A 22019-nucleotide genomic window follows, 5' to 3' on the forward strand; every position below is an offset into this window, starting at 1 on the left:
GTCTGGAGGCCTTTCCAGAAGAATTAAGTGCTTAAAGATATTTGAGCATTGCATAAAATGTAGTATATAGGTTGTTTCAAATTTAGATGACAGAATACTCCTTTAAAAAAGAACTTTGGAAAATGCTTCTTTTAAAACACTATTTAAAAGAATCCATAGTAGAGCCTTCTTAAAAGCAAGTAATACTCTCCTCCTTCAATTTATCCATATTTTTTTTGTAAATTTTCTTTGTACAATGAGATAGACACTTGTAAAAATGATCTAAAAGAGTAAAGACACTTTCTGAAGGCCTGAAATCATTTACAGAGATTCTTCACTCAACTGAGTAGTATCTGGGCCAATGCAAACTTAGGCCAAGGAAAACATATGAAGACATGGGTTCATGTGACAGTGGTAGACTCAATTCTTTGACATGAACTCAATATATATTCTTTTCTGAGATTCAGTCACAGATGCATTTCAAAAAAAATGTAGCCCATAAAAGAACTGACCTGCTGCTTAGCACCTGGCTTCTGATCCATAGGCGTCATAGTGAACGTTTTGGTCTCTTTCTCATATTGGCAGTAGTATTTCACCCAGGATATTCCCAAAGCCCCTACAAAGACAGGCAACAGTGAGATGATAGAATAAGTATTTTGGCTGCATGGTCAGTTTACCTGTAAGACAGAACCTGTGCACAGTTTACTTTTCATGGTCATGATCCAGATCTAGTCCTACCATTCCCCTGAGCTCCAGCTATGCAGTACCACCAGCCCACTACACATATGGTTATAGTAATCCTCATCAACTACTTTCCACATCTATTCTGGCTTGTTCCAAACCACTCTCCTTACTGTGTTCCCTGTGAATGCTCCCATTATACATTTTATTGTATGAGCTAGGAACATCTGTAATCTTCTGCTTTTTCTTCCCTATAACCTGCCCTATTTGATTGGTGGTAGGGTTCTGCTCATTCTACCCCCTACATGTCTCTTTTTTCACTCCTTTTATAGCTGAATTCATTCAAGACTCTATTTCTGATGTTTGGCAAAAAAAAATGTTTTATAAGATATTCCAAGAAAAACAAAAATTCACTATTTCTCCAATTAATGATTTCAGTGGCCTTCTCTGATCACTCCTTTCTAGCCTATTCTCTACTCTTTTGTTAAAGAATATTTTTAAAGTATATATCTCTATTTATATCATTCCTCTTATTATAAACCACCTATGGATTTCCCATTCTCTCCAAATTCCTTAGGTTGGATCACAAAGCCTTTTATAATGTGATTGTATTTAGCTTTTCAACTTGGCTTTTTGCCCCCTTCACCTCTATGCCCCTGACTCACTGAATTACATTCAGTTATCAAATAAATAGTCGGGGATATAATTGATAGACCAAGTTCAGGACATATTTAATAGTGAACAGGGCACTATTAATAATTGTATATGGACAACAAGTATAAACCAGGACTCTTCCTGGATAACCAAGACCCTACAAATATAACACACTCTCACATACCTCTGTGCCTTGACTCATGCAATGGTATACACCTGGAATTTTCTTTGCCTTTATTTACCTGTCAAACTCCCACTCTTAATTCACATTTCAGTTCATATATCACTTCCTCAGTGAAGCCCATAGATATATTCTCCAAATGCAATGCTCAACACACTTCATTATAATTCTTTAATATACTTGTGTCTTCATTAGACCGTAAACTTCCTGAGATCAAAAACTAAGTTTGATCCATTTTTTGTACCCCCAATGCATTACACATTGTCTGGCAAAAAGGATTTTTAGTAAACATACATTTAACTGAGTTGGAATGTCATATCCATTTTAAAATTTAAAAAACTGGGGAATAGAAAGATCACATAGTTAGTTGATATTAGAGTCAAGACAACATACTCATTACTCTGCCCCTTGTATAACACAGCAGTGGTTCTCAACTAGCAGCAGTTTTGCCTCCCAGGGGACATTTGGCAATGCCAAGAGACATCTTAGGTTATCGTAGTTTGGAAGTACTATCAGAATAAAGTGGGGAGAGGCTATAGATGCTTCAAAACAGCCTATAATGCATAGGATGACCTCTTAAAACAGAGAATTACCCAACCTGAAATGTCAATAGCACTGAGATTGAGAGATCTTGCAACGGAGGGGTGAAGAACTGAACCTGACAAATAGAACACACCTTTGAAAATCATCAAAGTGGACTGCTCTCAGGGAGGAAAAGTATGATAATACCAATGCTGAAATACCATGGTTTGTGGATTTCAGTGGGTTCTGCCACTGGTAACCTCTGAATAGTCTCTTCTACCTACTCACTAGGTCAGAGACTGAAGTCACAGGCTTTGGAGACATTTTATCACAGTTCAAAAGGAAATCAAATAGCACGTACAGGTTTACATAACATTAGGAGGCAGAAAAGCTTAAACCTCTGAAATATTCAGTAACTGAATAAGATAACCCATTTCCCTTAGTAATGAACAACTGTGTTGTTCACTGAAATCACAATGGTTGGGTAGTGCTTTAAAGGCAACCTTGTGATCCTAAGGTAATGGAAGGTATAGGGTACAGTTGTAGGAGCATAGGTTTTGGCATTTCAAAAACCTGACTTTACACTTAGCCTTATTACTTGATAGTTAGGTGACTTTCAGTTAGTGATCTCTCTAAGCCTCCATGGCTTCATGTGAATATGGGTATGGTAAAGTGTTTTCAAAGGTTACATGAAGTAGTATATTTAAAGCACTTAACACCATGCCTAGCACATAATAGGTATAATAAATATTATTTTATGCCTCCTCTCTCCTACCTTCCTTTTAGTCTAAGTCAGAGTCATTGAAAGCATTAAGCCATTAACAACCCTCATTTTGAATCTCAGAGATAATCTTAAGTCTTATCATCCCACAGCCTTTGTAATACAAATACTTAACCTCCCCCTTTAATTTCGCCCTCCTTTTTATTTTCTCTGTTCTCAGGCTGGTTTCCAAAGAGGTATAGCTGGAAGAGGTCTATGAACTATATGGGTGCCTGGAGTTTGGAGAGGCCAAGTGGCAGTGTGTATTAGCCTACTTAAACCCAGTGGCTATCCCTGTATTCCTACACACATTTCTCTTGCGTATAGAGATAGCCTTCAATGGTTGGCTGTCCTGGAAGTTTGCATGTCTGTGGAGCTTCTTTCATCCTTTTCTTAAGTTCTTCCATCTCTTCTCGGGTACTGGAGAAATGATTTCTTGTCTGTCAAGATATTATCATAATCATTATCATCAGGACCATCATCATGAATAAGCATTCAATGATCAGAGACTTAGTGCAGAGTTTTCTCAGCTTTTATCATGTGCTACAACATAGCAAAAAACAAGTGTTGAGTGGCATAGTAACTAGAAAACAATTTAGTGTAGTTTAACAGTACTAAAGGGTAAAAGGGAGAGAGAAATGTAAATAACAATGTACCTGGGAGACATTGTCTAATGGAAATCACAAAAGCTTCCAAGAAATAAAAGCTCTAAGAATTCTGAGCTTCATACTAACTCTGCCTTACAAAAAGGAAGGCTATAAAAAAGGTTCCTTAGGATAATATTATCATGGCAACGTCTACATTCTACCTCAGGTAAAGTTACTGATTATTTGACACTGAATCAAATCCTGGCCATTAGATTAAAGGCTATGAGAGTGTGCTCTTTTTGAACATAGGTCAACAGAAAACCTATGTTTTCATGCTCATGAATAAGAAAAGCCAATATTAAGAAGTAGTATGTTTAAAAGTACATTACTAAAAAACAATGGCAAAACACAGTTTGAAATGTGTGTATCAGAATCACTAGAGATAAGTCTTTAGTGTTTAGTCTCAAGATTGTCACATGATGTCATTGAAAAAGGTGATGTGGGCTGTCCTACCTAGTTGAACTCACTCTGTAGATTATCTTGTGAGTTTGATATATATATATATGAAAGTGAAAGTGAAGTCTCTCAGTCGTGTCTGACTCTGAGACCCTGTGGACTGTGGCCTACCAGGCTCCTCCATCCATGGGATTCTCCAGGCAAGAATACTGGAGTGGGTTGCCATTTCCTTCTCCAGGGGATCTTCCCAACCCAGGGGTCGAACCCGGGTCTCGCACATTGGAGGCAGACACTTTAACCTCTGAGTCACCAGGGAAGCCATATATATATGTGTGTGTGTGTGTGTGTGTATATATATATATATATATAAATAAAGACCAATATATATGTATATATATATATATGTATATATATATGCAAATATTTGTTGCTAAACTCAGACTTTTCAAGTTATATTTGGAGGAAGATTAAGTAACTGACCTAGTTATAGAAATATTTTGTAAATCAGCAGAAGATAGGAATTCTAACATTCTGGTGAAAGAGAGTACCCAGAAAGAAACAAGTGTAAGTCAGGAATCTCCTAAACAACAAATTGTTTTCATCCAAAAATTCATCTATAAATTTTATGCAATGTAACAGGTCCAAAATCACTACCTCAATGGTGCCTTCTTTTACTGTATCAGACAATTATTCTGTACTCTGCTTTTTTAACTTTTTTGGTCTTAACTCTATTTTAGCACTTTTCATAAGTAATCATGCTGTATCTCTGTTTATCTCTCTAAGCTCTAAGAGACTGAATAATCCCTGAAGACAAAAGCTAACGTGCCTCATTATGGTATGTTCAGTGCATTTTACAATTCCTGGCACAAAGCATTCATTATATACCTACTGCTAAGTCACTTCAGTCGTGTCCGACTCTGTGCAACCCCATAGACGGCAGCAAACCAGGTTCCCCCGTCCCTGGGATTCTCCAGGCAAGAACACTGGAGTGGGTTGCCATTTCCTTCTCCAATGCATGAAAGTGAAAAGTGAAAGTGAAGTCGCTCAGTCATATCTGACTCTTAGCGACCCCATGGACTGCAACCTACCAGGCTCCTCCGTCCATGGGATTTTCCAGGCAAGAGTACTGGAGTGGGGTGCCATTGCCTTCTCCGCATAAGTAATTGTTAAATGTGGGTTAAATAACTGAATGAGAAAAATGATATGTGACAAGGAAGGGAAGGCTGTGCCTATGCTCATCTATAATGGACAGCATGGGAAAGAAGGTTGAAATAATCTTTCAAGATAATTTAACTATATTAATGTAATGAGAAAAGAAATGAGAAAAGGAAGGGAGGAATGGGCATTCATATTAATAAAACCTACAAAGAGAGTATCTTGACTAACTAGCTTAAGACCTGACCTGTACTTAAATAAGCCCATAGATGGGTTCTAATCTGGGAGAGATATAGCAAATTAGCAACATTTAATAAATATTGGATAGATAGATGTGTTAGTGGGTGGAAGGGTGGGTTTGAACAACAGCCTCAAAGATAAAGAATAGTTGAAACTGGAAGAGTGAAAACAATCTATTACACTAAAATATTTGTGATCCACACCAGTTGGTCCTCACAAATTAGCTGGGATATAATAACCTAAAATTCCAAAGTCAAGATATTGAGAGTGAAATCCAACTGTAATGCAAAGACTGGTGAAGAAACCCACATGCAAACTCACATTCTGTAAACTGAGCTGAAGCTGTTGTTTATACGGGAGGAAATCCTGTGTTAGTTCCACAGTCAAGCTGTTGGAAATGAAGAGGCTATGAAGAAAGGCCAAGACCTAGAGAAAATGTATAAAAATAACTTTATCACCACCATCTTCTCATTAATCAAATAAAGGGAAATAAGATACACAAAAAAGAAACTGCACAGTGTTTAACCAGTATAGTGTTAAAAGCGTAATGCAAACACAAATTGGTCTACACATAGCTATTCTTTCAATTAGGTTAAACATTCACACTGGACTCAAATCCAGAAAGTAAGAACGACTAACAAATTTATTCAACAATACCCTTTTCAGATAGCATATGAAACCAATCAAAATGTGGATAGGATGAACATAATGTGGGAATAGCTGTATTTATATCTTCAGGACTGGCACAGAGTAAGTACTCATAAATACATGCATGTTCAGTCACTTCAGTAGTGTTGGATTCTTTGTGATCCCATGGACTGTAGTCTGCAGGCTCCTCTGTCCATGGGATTGTGCAGGCAAGAATACTGGAGTGGGTTGCCATTCCCTCCTCCAGGGGATCTTCCAGACCCAAGGATTGAACAACTGTCTCCTGCATCTCCAGCACTGCAGGCAGATTAATGCTGAGCCACTGAGGAAGGAGACTCAAATATTTGTTGATAAAAACAATAAGTAAAAATGGAAAACTGATCATAATGAACAATATCATAATGCTAAAATATCCAAGGATCTCTTTTTGAAAAACAATCTTTAAATTAGAAACATATTGGGGAAGGGGTGGGACATTGCAGAAGACACAGAAATGATCAATAAACTATATTTTTAATGTTTCAAATGTTCACTCCAATAAAAATCAAATATATACAAACAACAGAAAAAAAATTCATCCGTGAAATACAAACATATTAAAAATCAATGCTAAATGCTGGCAATACTAAAGTGCAATGTGTGTGTGTGTGTGTGTGTGTGTGTCTGTGTGTGTGTTGGTTGCTCAGTTGTGTCAGACTCTTTGCAACCACATAGGCTGGGGACTGCCAGGCTCCTCTGTCCATGGGATTTCCGAGGCAAGAATACTGGACTGAGTTGCCCTTCCCTTCTCCAGGGGATCTTCCTGATCTAGGGATAAAACCCAGGTCTCCTGCACTGCAGGAGGACTCTTTACCATCTGAGGCACCAGGGAGTAAAGTGTAAGAGGAAGTAATAAACACTGCTCTATTCTTTTTGAAGAAAGCTGAGCACCAAAGAATTCATGCTTTTGAACTGTGGTGTTGGAGAAGACTCTTGAGAGTCCCTTGGACTGCAAGGAGATCCAACCAGTCCATCCTAAAGGATATCAGTCCTGGGTGCTCATTGGAAGGACTGATGGTAAAGCTGAAACTCCAGTACTTTGGCCACCTCATGCGAAGAGTTGACTCATTGGGAAAGACTTTGATGCTGGGAGGGATTGGGGGCAGGAGGAGAAGGGGACGACAGAGGATGAGATGGCTGGATGGCATCACCAACTTGATGGACATGAGTTTGGGTGAGCTCCAGGAGTTGGTGATGAACAGGGGGGCCTGGTGTGCTGCAATTCATGGGGTCACAAAGAGTCAGACACAGCTGAGTGACTGAACTGAACTGAACTGAATTCTTTTTAGAAAGTAAACAAAAAAGCACATATAAATATGCACTTATATACTATATGCATACAAATACATCTATATGTGAGTATTAATATATATGTTCAGTTCAGTGGCTCAGTCATGTCCAACTCTTTGCGACCTCATGGAATGCAGCACACCAGGCCTCCCTGTCCATCACAAACTCAAACTCATATCCATCAAGTCAGTGATGCCATCTCATCCTCTGTCATCCCCTTCTCCTCCTGCCTTCAATCTTTCCCAGCATCCTCATTTCCAATGAGTCAGTTCTTCACATCAGGTGACCAAAGTATTAGAGTTTCAGCTTCAGCATTAGTTCTTCCAATGAATATTCAGGACTGATTTCCTTTAGGATTGACTGATTGGAACTCCTTTCAGTCCAAGGGACTCTCAAGAAACTTTCTAACACCACAGTTCAAAAGCATCAATTCTTCGGCGCTCAGCTTTCTTCACAGTCCAATTCTTACATCCATACATGACTACTGGAAAAAACCATACCTTTGGCTAGATGGACTTCTGTTGGCAAAGTAATGTCTCTGCTTTTTAATATTCTGTCTAGGTTGGTTATAGCTTCTCTTCCAAGGAGCAAGTGTCTTTTATTTTCATGGCTGCAGTTACCATATACAGTGATTTTGGAGCCCAGAAAAATAAAGTCTCTCACTGTTTCCATTATTTCCCCATCTATTTGCCATAAAGCAATGAGACTGGATGTCATGATCTTAGTTTTCTGAATGTTGAATTTTAAGCCAACTTTTTTACTTTCCTCTTTCACATTCATCAACAGGCTCTTTAGTTCTTCACTTTCTGCCATAAGTGTGGTGTCATCTGCATATCTGAGGTTATTGATATTTATCTTGGCAATCTTGATTCCAGCTTGTGTTTCTTCCAGTCCAGTGTTTCTCATGATGTACTCTGCATATAAGTTAAATGAGCAGGGTGACAGTATACAGCCTTGGCATACTCCTTTCCTGATTTGGAACCAGTCTGTTGTTCCAAGTTCAGTTCTAACTGTTGCTTCTTGACCTGCACACAGATTTGCAGGAGGTAGGTCAGGTGGTCTGATATTCCCACCTCTTGAAGACTTTTCCAGTTTCTTGTGATCCACACAGTCAAAGGCTTTGGCAGAGTCAATAAAGCAGAAGTAGATGTTTTTCTGAAACTCTCTTGCTTTTTTGATGATCCAACAGATGTTGGCCATGTGATCTCTGGTTTCTCTGCCTTTTCTAAATTCAACTTGAACATCTGGAATTTCACGGTTCACATACTGTTGAAGCCTGGCTTTGAGAATTCTGAGCATTACTTTGCTAGCGTGTGAGATGAGTGCAATTGTGTGGTAGTTTGAACATTCTTTGGCATTGGCTTTCTTTGGGATTGGAATGAAAACCGGCCTTTTCCAGCCCTGTGGCCACTGCTGTGTTTTCCAAATTTGCCAAACATACATATACATAACCACAAACTATGGGCTTCCCTGGTAGCTCAGATGGTAAAGAATCCGACTGCAGTGTGGGAGACCCAAGTTTGATGCCTTAGTAGGGAAGATCCCCTGGGAAGGAAATGGCAACCCACTCCAGTATTCTTGACTGGAGAATCCCATTGACAGTGGAGCCTGGTGGGCTATAGTCCATAAGGTCGTGAAGAGTCAAAAACGACTGAGCGACTAACACACACAAAAACACACAAACACAAACTAAATATATTGGGTTAGCCAAAATGTTTATTTGGATTTTTCTGTAAGATTTTATTATGGGAAAACTTGAACAAATCTTCTGGGTAACCCAATATATGTATATATACATAAACATATTAAAAACTATGTACGTACTTGTGTACTATATACATGTGTATATGTGTGTGTGTATATATATATACACACACACGGTGGTGGTGATGGTTTAGTCACTAATTCATGTCCAACTTTTGTGACCCCATGGACTGTAGCCCACCAGTCTCCTCTGTCCATGGGATTTCCCAGGCAAGAATACTGGAGTGGATTACCATTTCCTTCTCCAGGGGATCTTCCTGACCCAGGGATCAATCCCCAGTCTCCTGTACTGCAAACAGATTCTTCACTGACTGAGCTACCAGGGAAGCCCTAAATATACATACATACATACAGTTATATATGTGTACATGTACAAACATATATATAAATGTGCATGAGTGTATGTACCAAACACATAGTTATGAAGACATCCTTCCTTTTCCTTTTCAAATTTTCCCATCCAAAGAAATGATACTACCACCTACTTACTTAATCAAGCCAAAAAGCAAATAATTCTGGTTTTCTTTCACTCACATCTTAGTCTAATCAATCAGTAAGCTCTGCCAGTTTTGCTTCCAAAATATATCTCTAATTCAATCATTCTTTCTATTTCTACTACCACCACCCTAATCCAAAGCAATATTTTCACTTGCCTAGACCACTGGGATAGCCTAACTCATTTCCTAATTTCCAACATTGTCTTCTTCCAAGCTATTCTCCACACAACAAAACAGTTCATGTCATATCCTATTTAATATACACCAGTGATTTTTCTACTACAGTTCAGGCTAAAATCTAACCCCTTCATCATGCCTACAGGCCCTATGCCTTTTGGTCAGATATTATTTCCTGCCACCCTCCTTTTCTTTCATCAGTGATACTCACCATTCTGTACTAAATTGAGGACTTACTAACACCGTTCAGTTCAGTTCAGTTCAGTCATTCAGTCGTGTCCGACTCTGCAACCCCATGAATCACACCACACCAGGCCTCCCTGTCCAACACCAACTCCTGGAGTTCACTCAGACTCACATTCATCGAGTCCATGATGCCATCCAGCCATCTCATCCTCTGTCGTCCCCTTCTCCTCCTGCCCCCAATCCCTCCCAGCATCAGAGTTTTTTCCAATGAGTCAACTCTTCGCATGAGGTGGCCAAAGTACTGGAGCTTCAGCTTTAGCATCATTCCTTCCAAAGAAATCACAGGGCGGATCTCCTTCAGAACAGACTGGTTAGATCTCCTTACAGTCCAAGGGACTCTCAGGAGTCTTCTCCAACACCACACTTCAAAATCATCAATTCTTCGGCGCTCAGCTTTCTTCACAGTCCAACTCTCACATCTATACATGACCACTGGAAAAACCATAGCCTTCACTAGACGGACCTTTGTTGGCAAAGTAATGACTCTGCTCTTCAATATGCTATCTACGTTGGTCATAACTTTCCTTCCAAGGAGTAAGCGTCTTTTAATTTCATGGTTGCAGTCACCATCTGCAGTGATTTTGGAGCCACAAAAAATAAAGTCTGACACTGTTTCCACTGTTTCCCCATCTATTTGCCATGAAGTGATGGGACCGGATGCCATGATCTTCGTTTTCTGAATGTTGAGCTTTAAGCCAACTTTTTCACTCTCCTCTTTCACTTTCATCAAGAGGCTTTTTAGTTCCTCTTCACTTTCTGCCATAAGGGTGGTGTCATCTGCATATCTGAGGTTATTGATATTTCTCCCAGCAATTTTGATTCCAGCTTGTGCTTCTTCCAGCCCAGCATTTCTCATGATGTACTCTGCACATAAGTTAAATAGGCAGGGTGACAATATACAGCCTTGACATACTCCTTTTCCTATTTGAAACCAGTCTGTTGTTCCATGTCCAGTTCTAACTGTTGCTTGAGTGTTGTTCCTTAATGGTGTTGTTCTAACTAACATCATTAAGGACTTACTAACACCATTCTCACCATTCTTTACTAACTTAAGGACTATGTACATGTGTTTTTTTCTGTGCCTCGAAAGTTCTCTTCTCATTATTCACATTGCCTTATCTTTTCCTTCTTTAGATCTCATCTTACATGACACTTTCAGAGATCCCCCTTGACCATTCGACCTAAAGTAGTTGTCTGCTCCTGTTCTTTGTTTTAGCCATTATCATAACACAAATTGGAGAAGGAAATGGCAACCCATTCCAGTGTTCTTGCCTGGAGAATCCCAGGGATGGAGGAGCCTGGTGAGCTGCCGTCTAGTGGGTCACACAGAGTGGGACACAACTGAAGTGACTTAGCAGCAGCAGCAGCAGCACCATAACACAAATTATTTTATTTATGTGTATCCTTCTTTCCACCGCATGAAAATGTAGTCTTCACAAAGACAGAAACTGAGTCTTTTTCACTGTATGATACCCAGTGTTTAGCACAGTGCCTGCATATAACAGAGGCTCAATAAATGATTATTGGATGAATGAATAAATATTTGTTTGCAAATGTACATATACAGATATATACAGCTGTGACCACAGATAACATGTACACAAATATACATGCTTATGTGTAATATGTGTACACACACATGCACATGTGTACACACACCCACACCAACAAGCACATAGGCATAAGAGATAAACAAAAGAATATAACAGACACACAGAATTCAGGAGGTAAACACCACAATATGAACAGTGATCATCTCTGTATGGGGGATATGTTGTATTTGTTTTACACATATTAAAAATTTTTTCTAGCTTTTTCTGCAACTGTTTTTACATTGTTTTTATAATAAAAAAGAAAGTTGCTAAAAATCAAAATACTTATCAAACCACAGTACATCATCTTCTATAATACATTAAGGATATTTAATTAGAAAAATATTCAAAGGATAGAAGTAAAAATAGAATGGGAAGTCATTGAATGCAAGAAACATGCATTCTTACAACAGTGTCTGGGATATGATGGGTATTTTCAGAAACCTTATGAAAGTGTGAGAGAAAGGAAGGGAGGAGAACAAGGTAAAATGAAGGGTGACAAAAAATCAAGGAACAGGAGAAAGGAGAGGAGGAAAAGAAATATAAAGAAAAATCATAGCTATAGAGAGAAATCAGAGGAGGAAGGAATGTGGGTAAGAGTGAGAGTGAGGAAGAGTGAGAGAGAGAACATCGGTTGGAGAGCAAGAATAACACAAGCCAGTGTGTCTATTTCTTTGACATTCATTATTAAGCATTGACTATATTCATATTCTTTGAGACTCCAATTTTATAATCAAAGTTCTCTACATTTACTTGACGTTTGGTAAATATTTTTAGACCATTCATCATTAGAACTTACTGGCTCCACAATATTGAACTTCTTAGACTCTTGAACTTCCTGGATTTGATAAACATAATCAAGGGACGACTCAAAGAAATTGTGCCTCTCCTTGTCCACCTGGAGGTCTGCCTGAAGAAGAAGGGTAATAAATATCACATATTGCCATAGTCATTCGTGCAAGTCAGTGTTTATGGATTCAACAGAATGCTAGGGCTGGAAGAGAATTATGCTACCAAGCAGTGATCTTATCCCTTTATTTTACAAATAGGAAACATGAAGCCAAGATAGAAAAAGTGACTGATGCACGATATCTGGTTTCTGGCCTAACAAATAAGAAGCTTAGAAGTTATTGTGCTCATCCTCATACAAGGAAAAGCTAAACTGAGAATCAACCACTGTTCTTAGAACCAACAGACCACTTAAGTCAAAGGAAAAACAACTGTCTCAAAAATTGGATAGATAGTTGAATATAGAGAATCTGAGATTATCAGAGCAGAAGCCCAGAAGCAGAAGCCTGTTGCTGCAACAAGTGTCAGACCTTATTTAAGATATCTTAAAAAACCAATACAATATTGTAAAGTAAAATAAATAAATTAATCAATTAAAAAATCCAAAGACAATAGGGAAGACAAAACACAAAGATACCAGACGAGATTTTTGCTTCTAGCAAGAGCAGTTATAGCAAATTAAGCACAGTCTAAATCCTAGTCAGATAAGCATAAAACCACATAATAACATCCTTTTATCTCAGTTCCTTTTACCCAGGGCATCATGTTCAGCATTCAACAAAATGTTACAAAGTGTACAAAAAAGTGAAATACACCAATAAACACAGTCTAAAGAACCAGCATCAGTTCAGTTCAGCTCAGTTGCTCAGTCATGTCCAACTCTTTGCGACCCCATGGACTGCAGCACACCAGGCCTCCCTGTCCATCACCAACTCCCAGAATTTACCCAAACTCATATCCATTGAGTCAGTGATGCCATCCAGCCACCTCATCCTCCGTAGCCCCCTTCTCCTCTCACCTTCAGTCTTTCCCAGCATCAGTGTCTTTGCAAATGAGTCAGCCCTTCACATCAGGTGGCCAAAGTATTGGAGTTTCAGCTTCAACATCAGTCCTACCAATGAACACTCAGGACTGATCTCCTTTAGGATGGACTGATTGGATCTCCTTGCAGTCCAAGGGACTCTCAAGAGTCTTCTCCAACACCACAGTTCAAAACCATCAATTCTTCGACACTCAGCTTTCTTTATAGTCCAATTCTCACATCCATACATGACTACTGGAAAAACTATAGCCTTGACTAGGTGGACCTTTGCTGGCAAAGTAATGTGGGACTCTGATAGTTCCGTGGAGCTCACACAATCTGATTTTACTCACATGGAACACTTCTAAGACAAAAAGAACACTTCTAAGACGTTGGCAAAGTAATGCTATTCTTTGGAACTCTGTATTCAGATGGGTATATCTTTCCTTTTCTCCTTTGCTTTTTGAATCTCTTTTTTTTTCTCAACTATTTGTAAGGCCTCCGCAGACAACCATTTTGCTCTTTTGCATTTCTTTTTCTTGGGGATGGTTTTGATCACCACCTCCTATACAATGTTATAAACCTCCATTCATAGTTCTTAGGGTACTCTCTCTATCAGATCTAATCCCTTGAATCTATTTGTAACTTCCACTGTATAATCATAAGGGATTTGACCTAGGTCATACCTGAATGGTCTAGTGGTTTTCCCTACTTTCTTCAATTTAAGTGTGAATTTTACAATACGGAGTTCATGATCTAAGTCACAGTCAGCTCCAGGTCTTGTTTTTTCTGACTGAATAGAATTTCTCCATCTTCAGCTGCAAAGAATATAATCAATCTGATTTTGGTATTGACCATCTGGTGATGTCCATGTTTAGAGTCTTCTGTTGTTTTTGTTGGAAGAGGTTGTAGCAAACACATTGGTCAATGTGTTCTCTTGGCAAAACTTTGTTAGCTTTGCCCTGCTTCAGTTTGTACTCCAAGGTCAAAGTTTCCCATTCCTGCAGGTATCTCTTGACTTCCTACATTTGCATTCCAGTCCCCTGTGATGAGAAGGACATCTTTTTTGTTGTTAGTTCTAGAATGTGTGGCAGTTCTTCATAGCACTGCTCTACTTCAGCTTCTTTGGCATTAGTGGTTAGGGCATAGATTTGATTACTGTGATGTATGGTTTGCCTTGAAAGCAAACTGAGATCTTTCTATCGTTTTTGAGATTGCACCCAGGTACTGCATTTCGGACACTTTTGTTGACTGTGAGGGCTACTCCACTTCTTCTAAGGGATTTTTGCCCACAATATAATAAAATGGTCATCTAAATTAAATAGACCATTCCCATCCATGTTAGTTCACTGATTCCTAAAACATCAATGTTCACTCTTGCCTTCTCCTGTTTGAACACTTTCAATGCACCCTGATTCACTGACCTCATCCAAGGTTCTTATGCAATGTTGTTCTTTACAACATAGGACTTTACTTTCACCACCAGACACATGCACAACTGGGCACTGTTTCTGCTTCAGCTCAGCCTCTTCATTCCTTCTGGAGCTATTTCTCTGCTCTTCTACAATAGCATATTGGGCACCTACCAACCTGGGGAGTTCATCTTTCATTGTCACATCTCTTTGCCTTTTCATACTATTCATGGGGTCCTCACGGCAAGAATGCTGAAGTAATTTGCCATTCCCTTCTCTAATCCAACATGTTTTATCAGAACTCTCCACCATATCCCATCTGTCTTGGATGGCCCTACACAGCATTGTTCATAGCTTCATTGAGTTAGACAACATTGCAATCCATATGATCAGTTTGTTTAGTTTTCTGTGATTGTAGACCTAGTGCAGAACCTAAAATAAAAAACTTACTGTTGGAAAACCTCACAGAAAAAAGCGTATCTATTCCTGATCTAGCAAATGCAATGCTAGTTATCTTTTTAAATTTTTCAAATTGAGGAACAATTACTTTACAATATTGATTTGCTTTCTGCCAAACATCAACATGAATTAGCCATAAGTACACATATGTCCCTGCACTCTTGAACTTCCTTCCCATCTCCCACCCTTTCCCACCCCTCTAGGTTGTTACAGACCCCTAGTTTGAGTTCCCTGAGTCATACAGGAAATTTCCAATGGCTATCCATTTTACAAGTCATAGCATACATGCTTTCATGCTACTGTCTCCATTTGTCTTACCCTCTCTTTCCTCCCCTCCACCATATCCATACATCCATCACTCTATCTGTGTCTTCATTTCTGCCCTGCAAATGGGTTCATCAGTACCATCTCTGATACCATATGATATTTGTTTTTCTCTTTCTGACTTAACCTACTCTGAATAATAGACTCTAGGTTCATCCACCTCATTAGAACTGATTCAAATGTGTTCCTGTTTATGGCTCAGTAATATTCCATTGTATATATGTACCATAGCTTCTTAATCCACTCATCTGTCAATGGACATCTAGGTTGCTTCCACGTCTCAGCTAGTGTAAATAGTGCTGCAGTGAACATTGGGGTACATGTGTCTTTTTCAATTTTGGTTTCCTCATGGTATATGCCTAGAAGTGGTATCGCTGGGTCATATGGTAGTTTTATTACTAGTTTTATCAGGAATCTCCATACTGTCCTCCATAGTGTCTGTATCAATTTACATTCCCACCAACAGTGCAAGAGCATTCCATTTTCTCCACATCCTCCCCAGCACTAGTTTGTGGATTTTTTGATGGTGGGCATTCTGTGTATTGATCTTGTATCCTGTGATACTAAATTTGCTGATTAGCTTTAGTAATTTTGTTATAGTATCTTTAGGATTTTCTATGTACAATATCATGTCATCTGCAGATAGAGTTTCACTTCTTCCTTTCCAATCTTAGTCACCTTTCCAATCTGGATTCCCCTTATTTCTCATTCTTCTCTGATTGCCATAGTTGAGAATTCCAAAACTATGTTAAATAATAGTGGCGAGAGTAGGCAGGCTTGTCTTGCTCCTGATCTTAGAGGGAATGCTTTCAGTTTTTTACCATTGAGAATAATGTTCGCTGTGGGTTTGCTGTATATGATCTTTATTATGTTAAGTTCCTTTTATGTCCAATTTTTGAAGAGTTTTATCATAAATGGGTATTGAATTCTGTTAAAGTTTTTTTCTGTATCTATTGAGATTTTCATATGGATTTTATCTATTTATTAATATGATGTCTCCCATTGATTGACTTGTGTCTATTGAAGAAACCTTGCATAACTGGGATAAACCTGACTTGATCATGGTGCATGATATTTTAATCTTTTGTTGAATTCTGTTTGCTAGAATTTTGTTGAGGGTGTTTGCATCTATGTTCATCAGTGATATTGGCCTGTAATTTTCTTTTTTGTGTGTGATGTCTTTGTCTGGTTTTTGCATCAGGGTGATGGTGACCTCACAGAATGTATTCACAAGTATTCCTTTCTTTGCAATTTTTTGGAAGAGTTTCAGAAGAATAGGCATTAGCTCTTCTCTAAATGTTTGACAGAATTCTCTGAAGCCATTTGGCCCTGGGCTTTGTTTTATGGGGAGACTTTTTATCACAGTTTTGATTTCAATATTTGTGATTGGCTTATTCATAATTTCTATTTCTTCCTGGTTCAATCTTGGAAGGCTGAACTTTTCAAAGAATCTATCCATTTCCTCCAGCTTGTCCATATTTGGCATATAGTTGCTCTTAATTATCTCTTATGATCCTTTGTATTTCTGCATTGCCTGTTGTAACCTCTCCTTTTTCATTCCTAATTTTGTTCATTTGACTTTTCTGCCTTTTTTTCTTGATGAGTCTGGAAAACGGTTTTTTTCGATATTGTTTATGTTCTCAGAGAACCAGCTTTTAGTTTTATTAATCTTTACTATTGTTTCCTTCATTTCTTTCCATTTATTTCTGCTCTGATCATTATGATTTCTTTCCTTCTACTAACTTTGATATTTTGTGTTTTTCTTTTTCCAGCTGTTATTTGACACATAAAGTTAATTTGTCTATTCAATGTTTTTCTTATTTTTTGAGGTAAGATTGTATTGCTATAAACTTCCTTCTTAGAACTGCTTTTGCTGCATCTCACAGGCTTTGGGTTGTCATATTTTTGCTGTCATTTTTTTACCTAGGAATATTTTAACTTCCCTTCTTCCTTCAGTAACCTATTCGTTACTTAGAAATGTATTGTTTATCTCCATGTGTGTGCTTTCACAGTCTTTTTTCTTCTGTAACCGATATCTAGTCTCACAATGTTGTGGTCAGGAAAGATGCTTGATATGATCCCAATTTTTGTCAGTTCACTTGGGCTTGATTTGTGATCCAAGATGTGGTCTACCCTGGAGAATGTTCCATGTTCACTTGAGAAGAAAGCGTATTCTTCTGCATTTGGATGGAATGTCCTGAAAATATCAATTAGGTCCATTTTGTTTAAAGTTTCAATTAAGGTTTGTGTTTCTTTATCAATTTTCTTATTTGATGATATGTCCTATGATGTAAGGGGGATGTTACAGTCGCCTACTATTATTGTGTTACTGTCAATTTCTTCTTGTATGTCCGTTAGAGTTTGCCTTATGTATTGAGGTGTTCTAATGTTGGGTGCATAAATATTTAAAATTTTTATGTCTTCTTGGATTGATCATTATATATTGTCCTTTTTTATCTCTTGTAATATTTTTTATTTTAAAGCCTGTTTTGTCTGATATGAGAACTGACACTCTGGCTTTCTTTTGATTTCCATTTGCATAGAACATCTTTTTTCATCCTCTTACTTTCAGTCTTTATCTGTCGCTAGATCTTAAAGTGGGTTTCTTGTAGACATTATATATATGGGTCTTGTTTTTGTATCCATTCAGCCACTCTGAGTTTATTAGTTGTGGTGTTTAATCTGTTTACATTTAAAGTAATTATTTTTATATATGTTCCTACTGGCATTTTCATAATTGTTTTGGTTTGTTTTTCTAGGTCTCTTCTCTCTCTTGTGTTTCTTGCCTATAGTAATACCTTTAACATTTGTTGTAAAGCTGGTTTGGTGGTGCTAAACTCATTTAAATTTTGCTTGTCTGTAACACTTTTGATTTCTCTATCAGTTTTGAATGAGATCCTTGCCAGGTAGTGCAATCTTGGTTATACATTTTTTTTCGTTCAGTACTTCAAATATATCCTGCTATTTTCTTCTGGCCTGCAGAGTTTCTGCTGAAAGATCAGCTGTTAATCATATGGGTTTCCCCTTGTACATTACTTGTTCCTTTTCCCTTGCTGCTTTTAATTTTTTTCTTTGTATTTACTATTTGTTAGTTTGATTAGTATGTGTCTTAACATGTTTCTCCTTGGGTTTATCCTGTATGGAACTCTCTGCGTTTTTTGGACTTGATTGACTACTTTCTTTCCCATATTAAGGAAGATTTTTTTTTTTTTTACCATAGCCTTTTCAAAAATTTTCTCAGACCCTTTACTTTTCTCTTCTTCATCTGAGATCACTATAATTAGAATGTTGGTGTATTTAACATTGTCCCAGATGTCTCTGAGGTTATCCTTAATTATTTTGATTCCATTCCTTTATTCTGCTCTTCAGCAGTTATTTCCACCATTCTATCTTCCAGCTCACTTATCTGTTCTGCCTCAGTTATTCTACTATTGATTCCTTCCAGAGTACTTTTAATTTCAGTAATTGTGCTGTTTGTCTCTTTATTTCCTCTAGGTCCTTATTAATTGTGTTAATTTATTCTTACATTTTATCCATTCTATTTTTGAGGCCTTAGTATGTCTTTAATGTCATTACTTTGAATTCTTTTTCAGGTAGTTTGCCTATTTTCTCTTCATTTATTTGGTCCTGTAAAATTCTACCTTGTTCCTTCATTTGTGCTATATTTCTCTGTTTTTTCATTTTTTTCTAACTTAATGTGTTTGAGGTCTTCTTTTCCAAGGCTTTATGGTTGTATTTCTTCTTCCTTTTGGGTTCTGCCCTCAATTGTTAAGGTTGGTCTAGTGGTTGGTGTTACCTTCATGTTGGGGGTGACTTGCGCCTGCATTTTCTCCCCTCTGATCGGCAGGGTTGTGTGAGGTGATATATTTTGGAGTGTCTGAGAGAATACTGTCTGCTGATGATTATTTTTGTGTTTTTGTCTTCTTTGTTGCCTGGGTGAGGCATCCTGCACTGGGTGCCATCAGCAGCTGTGTGATACTAGGTTTTGTATACAGGTGTAGGCCTTCATGGAATTTCTCACTAATTAATACTCCCTGGGATTAGGAGTTCTCTGGCAATCTGAGGTCCTGGATTCAGTACTCCCACTCTAAAGGCTCAGACCCAATCCCTGGTCAAGGGACTGAGATTCCTGAAGTTCTTTGTTATGGTATTCAATGGGATTAAAACAAACACACAGAGATAAATAACAAAACATTAAAAGAAACAAAAGACCAACCCAGACAAATGGTAAATACAAATCAGACAGATAATTACAAAAACAGTGGAACATGTATACATACTTACACACACACAAACATAACAAAAATATTCCAAAGAAATGAAAGTACAAGAGATTGACTTGGCAAACAAAGGAAACCAAAAATATATCAATCAATTAAAAACAGAGCCAATTAAAACTTAAACTGGAAAACAGAACTAAAGCAGAGTGCCAATTGGGGAATAAAGCAAAGAAAACAAAACAAATTAACAAACATGATGAAAAAAGAAGAATAAAATAAGGGAAAAAAAGAAAAAGAAAGGAAGAAAAGAAGAAAAAAGAAAAGTGAGATTAAATAGAAGTATGCAAAAATGATTTAAATATATTAAACTACTACAGCAGGAAAGAATAATTTTTTAAAAATTCAAACAGAAGAAAAAAAATTCAAAAAGGAAAAAAAAATCCACAGCACCACAGAAGGCCAGTGCAGAGGTAAAAGTATATAATGGAAATGAAGATTGTGATTTTTAAAAAAATAATAAAGTCTCAAGGTCATTATTCTTAGTTGTGGAGTCAGTCACCCATGAATGAGGTTGGACCAGTGCCATGTAAGGGTTTCCTGGTTGGGGGGACTTGTGCCTGTGTTCTGGTTGATGGAGCTGGATCTCATCTCTCTGATGGGTAGCACCATGTCCAGTAGTAGGTTTTGGGGTGTCTATGGGTTCAGTGTCACTTTGGGCAGCCTGTCTGCTAGCGTGTAATGTTTTATTTCTGTTTTCTTGAAGGATTAGCATGGGGTATCTGGGTATTGGTGCTTGCTATCCTTTGGGTGGGTTTGGCTTTGGTGTTGAGATGGAGGCCTTTCAGGGTTCTCATCCATTAATGTTCCCTAGGGTCAGGTGTACTCTAGTGGTTCAAAGCCCTGGGCTTGCGTCTCTACCTCAGGGGTTAGGCTCGTTGCCTATTGAAGCTCCAAGACCTCACAAGCCACACAACGCAAAAGACAAGTTCCCTATACTAGTGGTGAAGGCAACACTCAGCAGCCCAGAATACTCAGTGAAACCTACACCGAAGTCTTCTAATACTTCTAGGAAGGTCTCTGAAACTTGTGGGCCGCATGGAGTCAGTATCACATCTGGCATCATTTCAGTTTATAGTTGCTCCTAAAGTTCAGTTTCTCCTAGAGTTCACAGTCTGTTCCCCACCTGGACAAAAGAGAGTGAAGGCTGAGGCTCATTAATGCTCACTTGCTCTCTTGGGCTGGGGAGAGAGGAGGATATGGCAGCCACATATAAGTTGTACAGGGGAATGCCTGTGAAAGTAGTAAGCTGTTGGATGCTGTTATAGTCTAAGGCAGCTTGTGAATTTTCCCAGAGAAAACTGGGGTCTAGGGACCCCAGTTCATGGGTCTCTAGAAAAAGCCAAGCTGTTTAAGTTCCCTGCAAGGTGTGGGCAGTAACCTGTGCCTGCTCATGGCCTGGTGCAATCTGCAACCTCTGGGACTGAGAATGTATTAGTAGTGTTTTGTCTGTTGCTTCCAGCACCTTTCCTGGCTTTGGCAGTGGCAGGCATGTCTAATTCCTCAGCCTTGTCAAAGTAGCACTCTCAGCACATATCGTCATGGCCACCAGCCCCCTACCTCTCCCTGGAATCTTCATTGGAGGCTTGGCTCCCTGCATGGCTACTCCCCAATTCCAGGTTGGGGCGTGTGAGCTGCTTATGGACTGAGAAGTGCTGTTAGGCAGCTTTCTCAGTATTTTGCCTTCTGAGTCGCTGCTGTTGCACAGCACTCTGAGATTTCACAGCTCCCCTCTTGGTCTCACCTGTGAGGGGCTTTGTAAGTGCTCAGAAACTTTTCCTCCTTCATGATTCCCTCCCTCTCTTGGGGCACAAGCTCCCGCCCTGAAGTCCTTTGTCTTTGTGTGTGTGTGTCTGTGTGTGTGTCTGTGTGTGTGTGTGTGTGTGTGTGTGTGTGAGTGTGTGTTTATCCTTTGTCCTACCTCATTCAGAGGAGATTTGCTTGCCTTTTTTGGAGGTTTGGGGTTTTCTGCTGTCATTTAGAAGTTGTTCTGTAGGACTTGTTCCATATTCTGATGAATTTTTTATGTATTTGTGGGGAGGCAGATGATCTCCCCATCTTACTCCTCCACCATCTTCTTCTGTCCTACAATGCTAATTTAACTCTATAACCTCATCTGCAATCAGAAACTTAGAACTGGAAGGGATCTGTGAGTAGTACCACACTTCCTTTGACAAAGAAACTGAGATCAGGAAAGAAATATCTTATCCAAGGTAACACTGTGAGTTTGTGGAGGAGCTGACTTAAGAACTCAGGAGTCCTGAGACTC

General features: G+C 38.6%; 1 protein-coding gene across 6 annotated transcripts in view; it reads right to left on the minus strand.

The window, feature by feature from the left end:
• Nucleotides 1-22019, minus strand: part of OPHN1 (oligophrenin 1) — a 585383-nt gene that overhangs the window by 292441 nt on the left and 270923 nt on the right. For all 6 annotated transcript variants that reach the window (XM_070290276.1, XM_070290278.1, XM_070290274.1 and 3 more), the window contains exons 7-10: nt 12268-12378; nt 5537-5641; nt 3088-3217; nt 492-595 (exon numbers count right to left, since the gene is read on the minus strand). In XM_070290276.1, coding sequence (XP_070146377.1) covers nt 492-595; nt 3088-3217; nt 5537-5641; nt 12268-12378 — 450 coding nt within the window. The remainder of the gene's footprint in view (nt 1-491; nt 596-3087; nt 3218-5536; nt 5642-12267; nt 12379-22019) is intronic.

Source organism: Ovis canadensis, chromosome X (assembly GCF_042477335.2).
Source record: "Ovis canadensis isolate MfBH-ARS-UI-01 breed Bighorn chromosome X, ARS-UI_OviCan_v2, whole genome shotgun sequence".
In the NCBI taxonomy this organism is placed as follows: domain Eukaryota; kingdom Metazoa; phylum Chordata; class Mammalia; order Artiodactyla; family Bovidae; genus Ovis; species Ovis canadensis.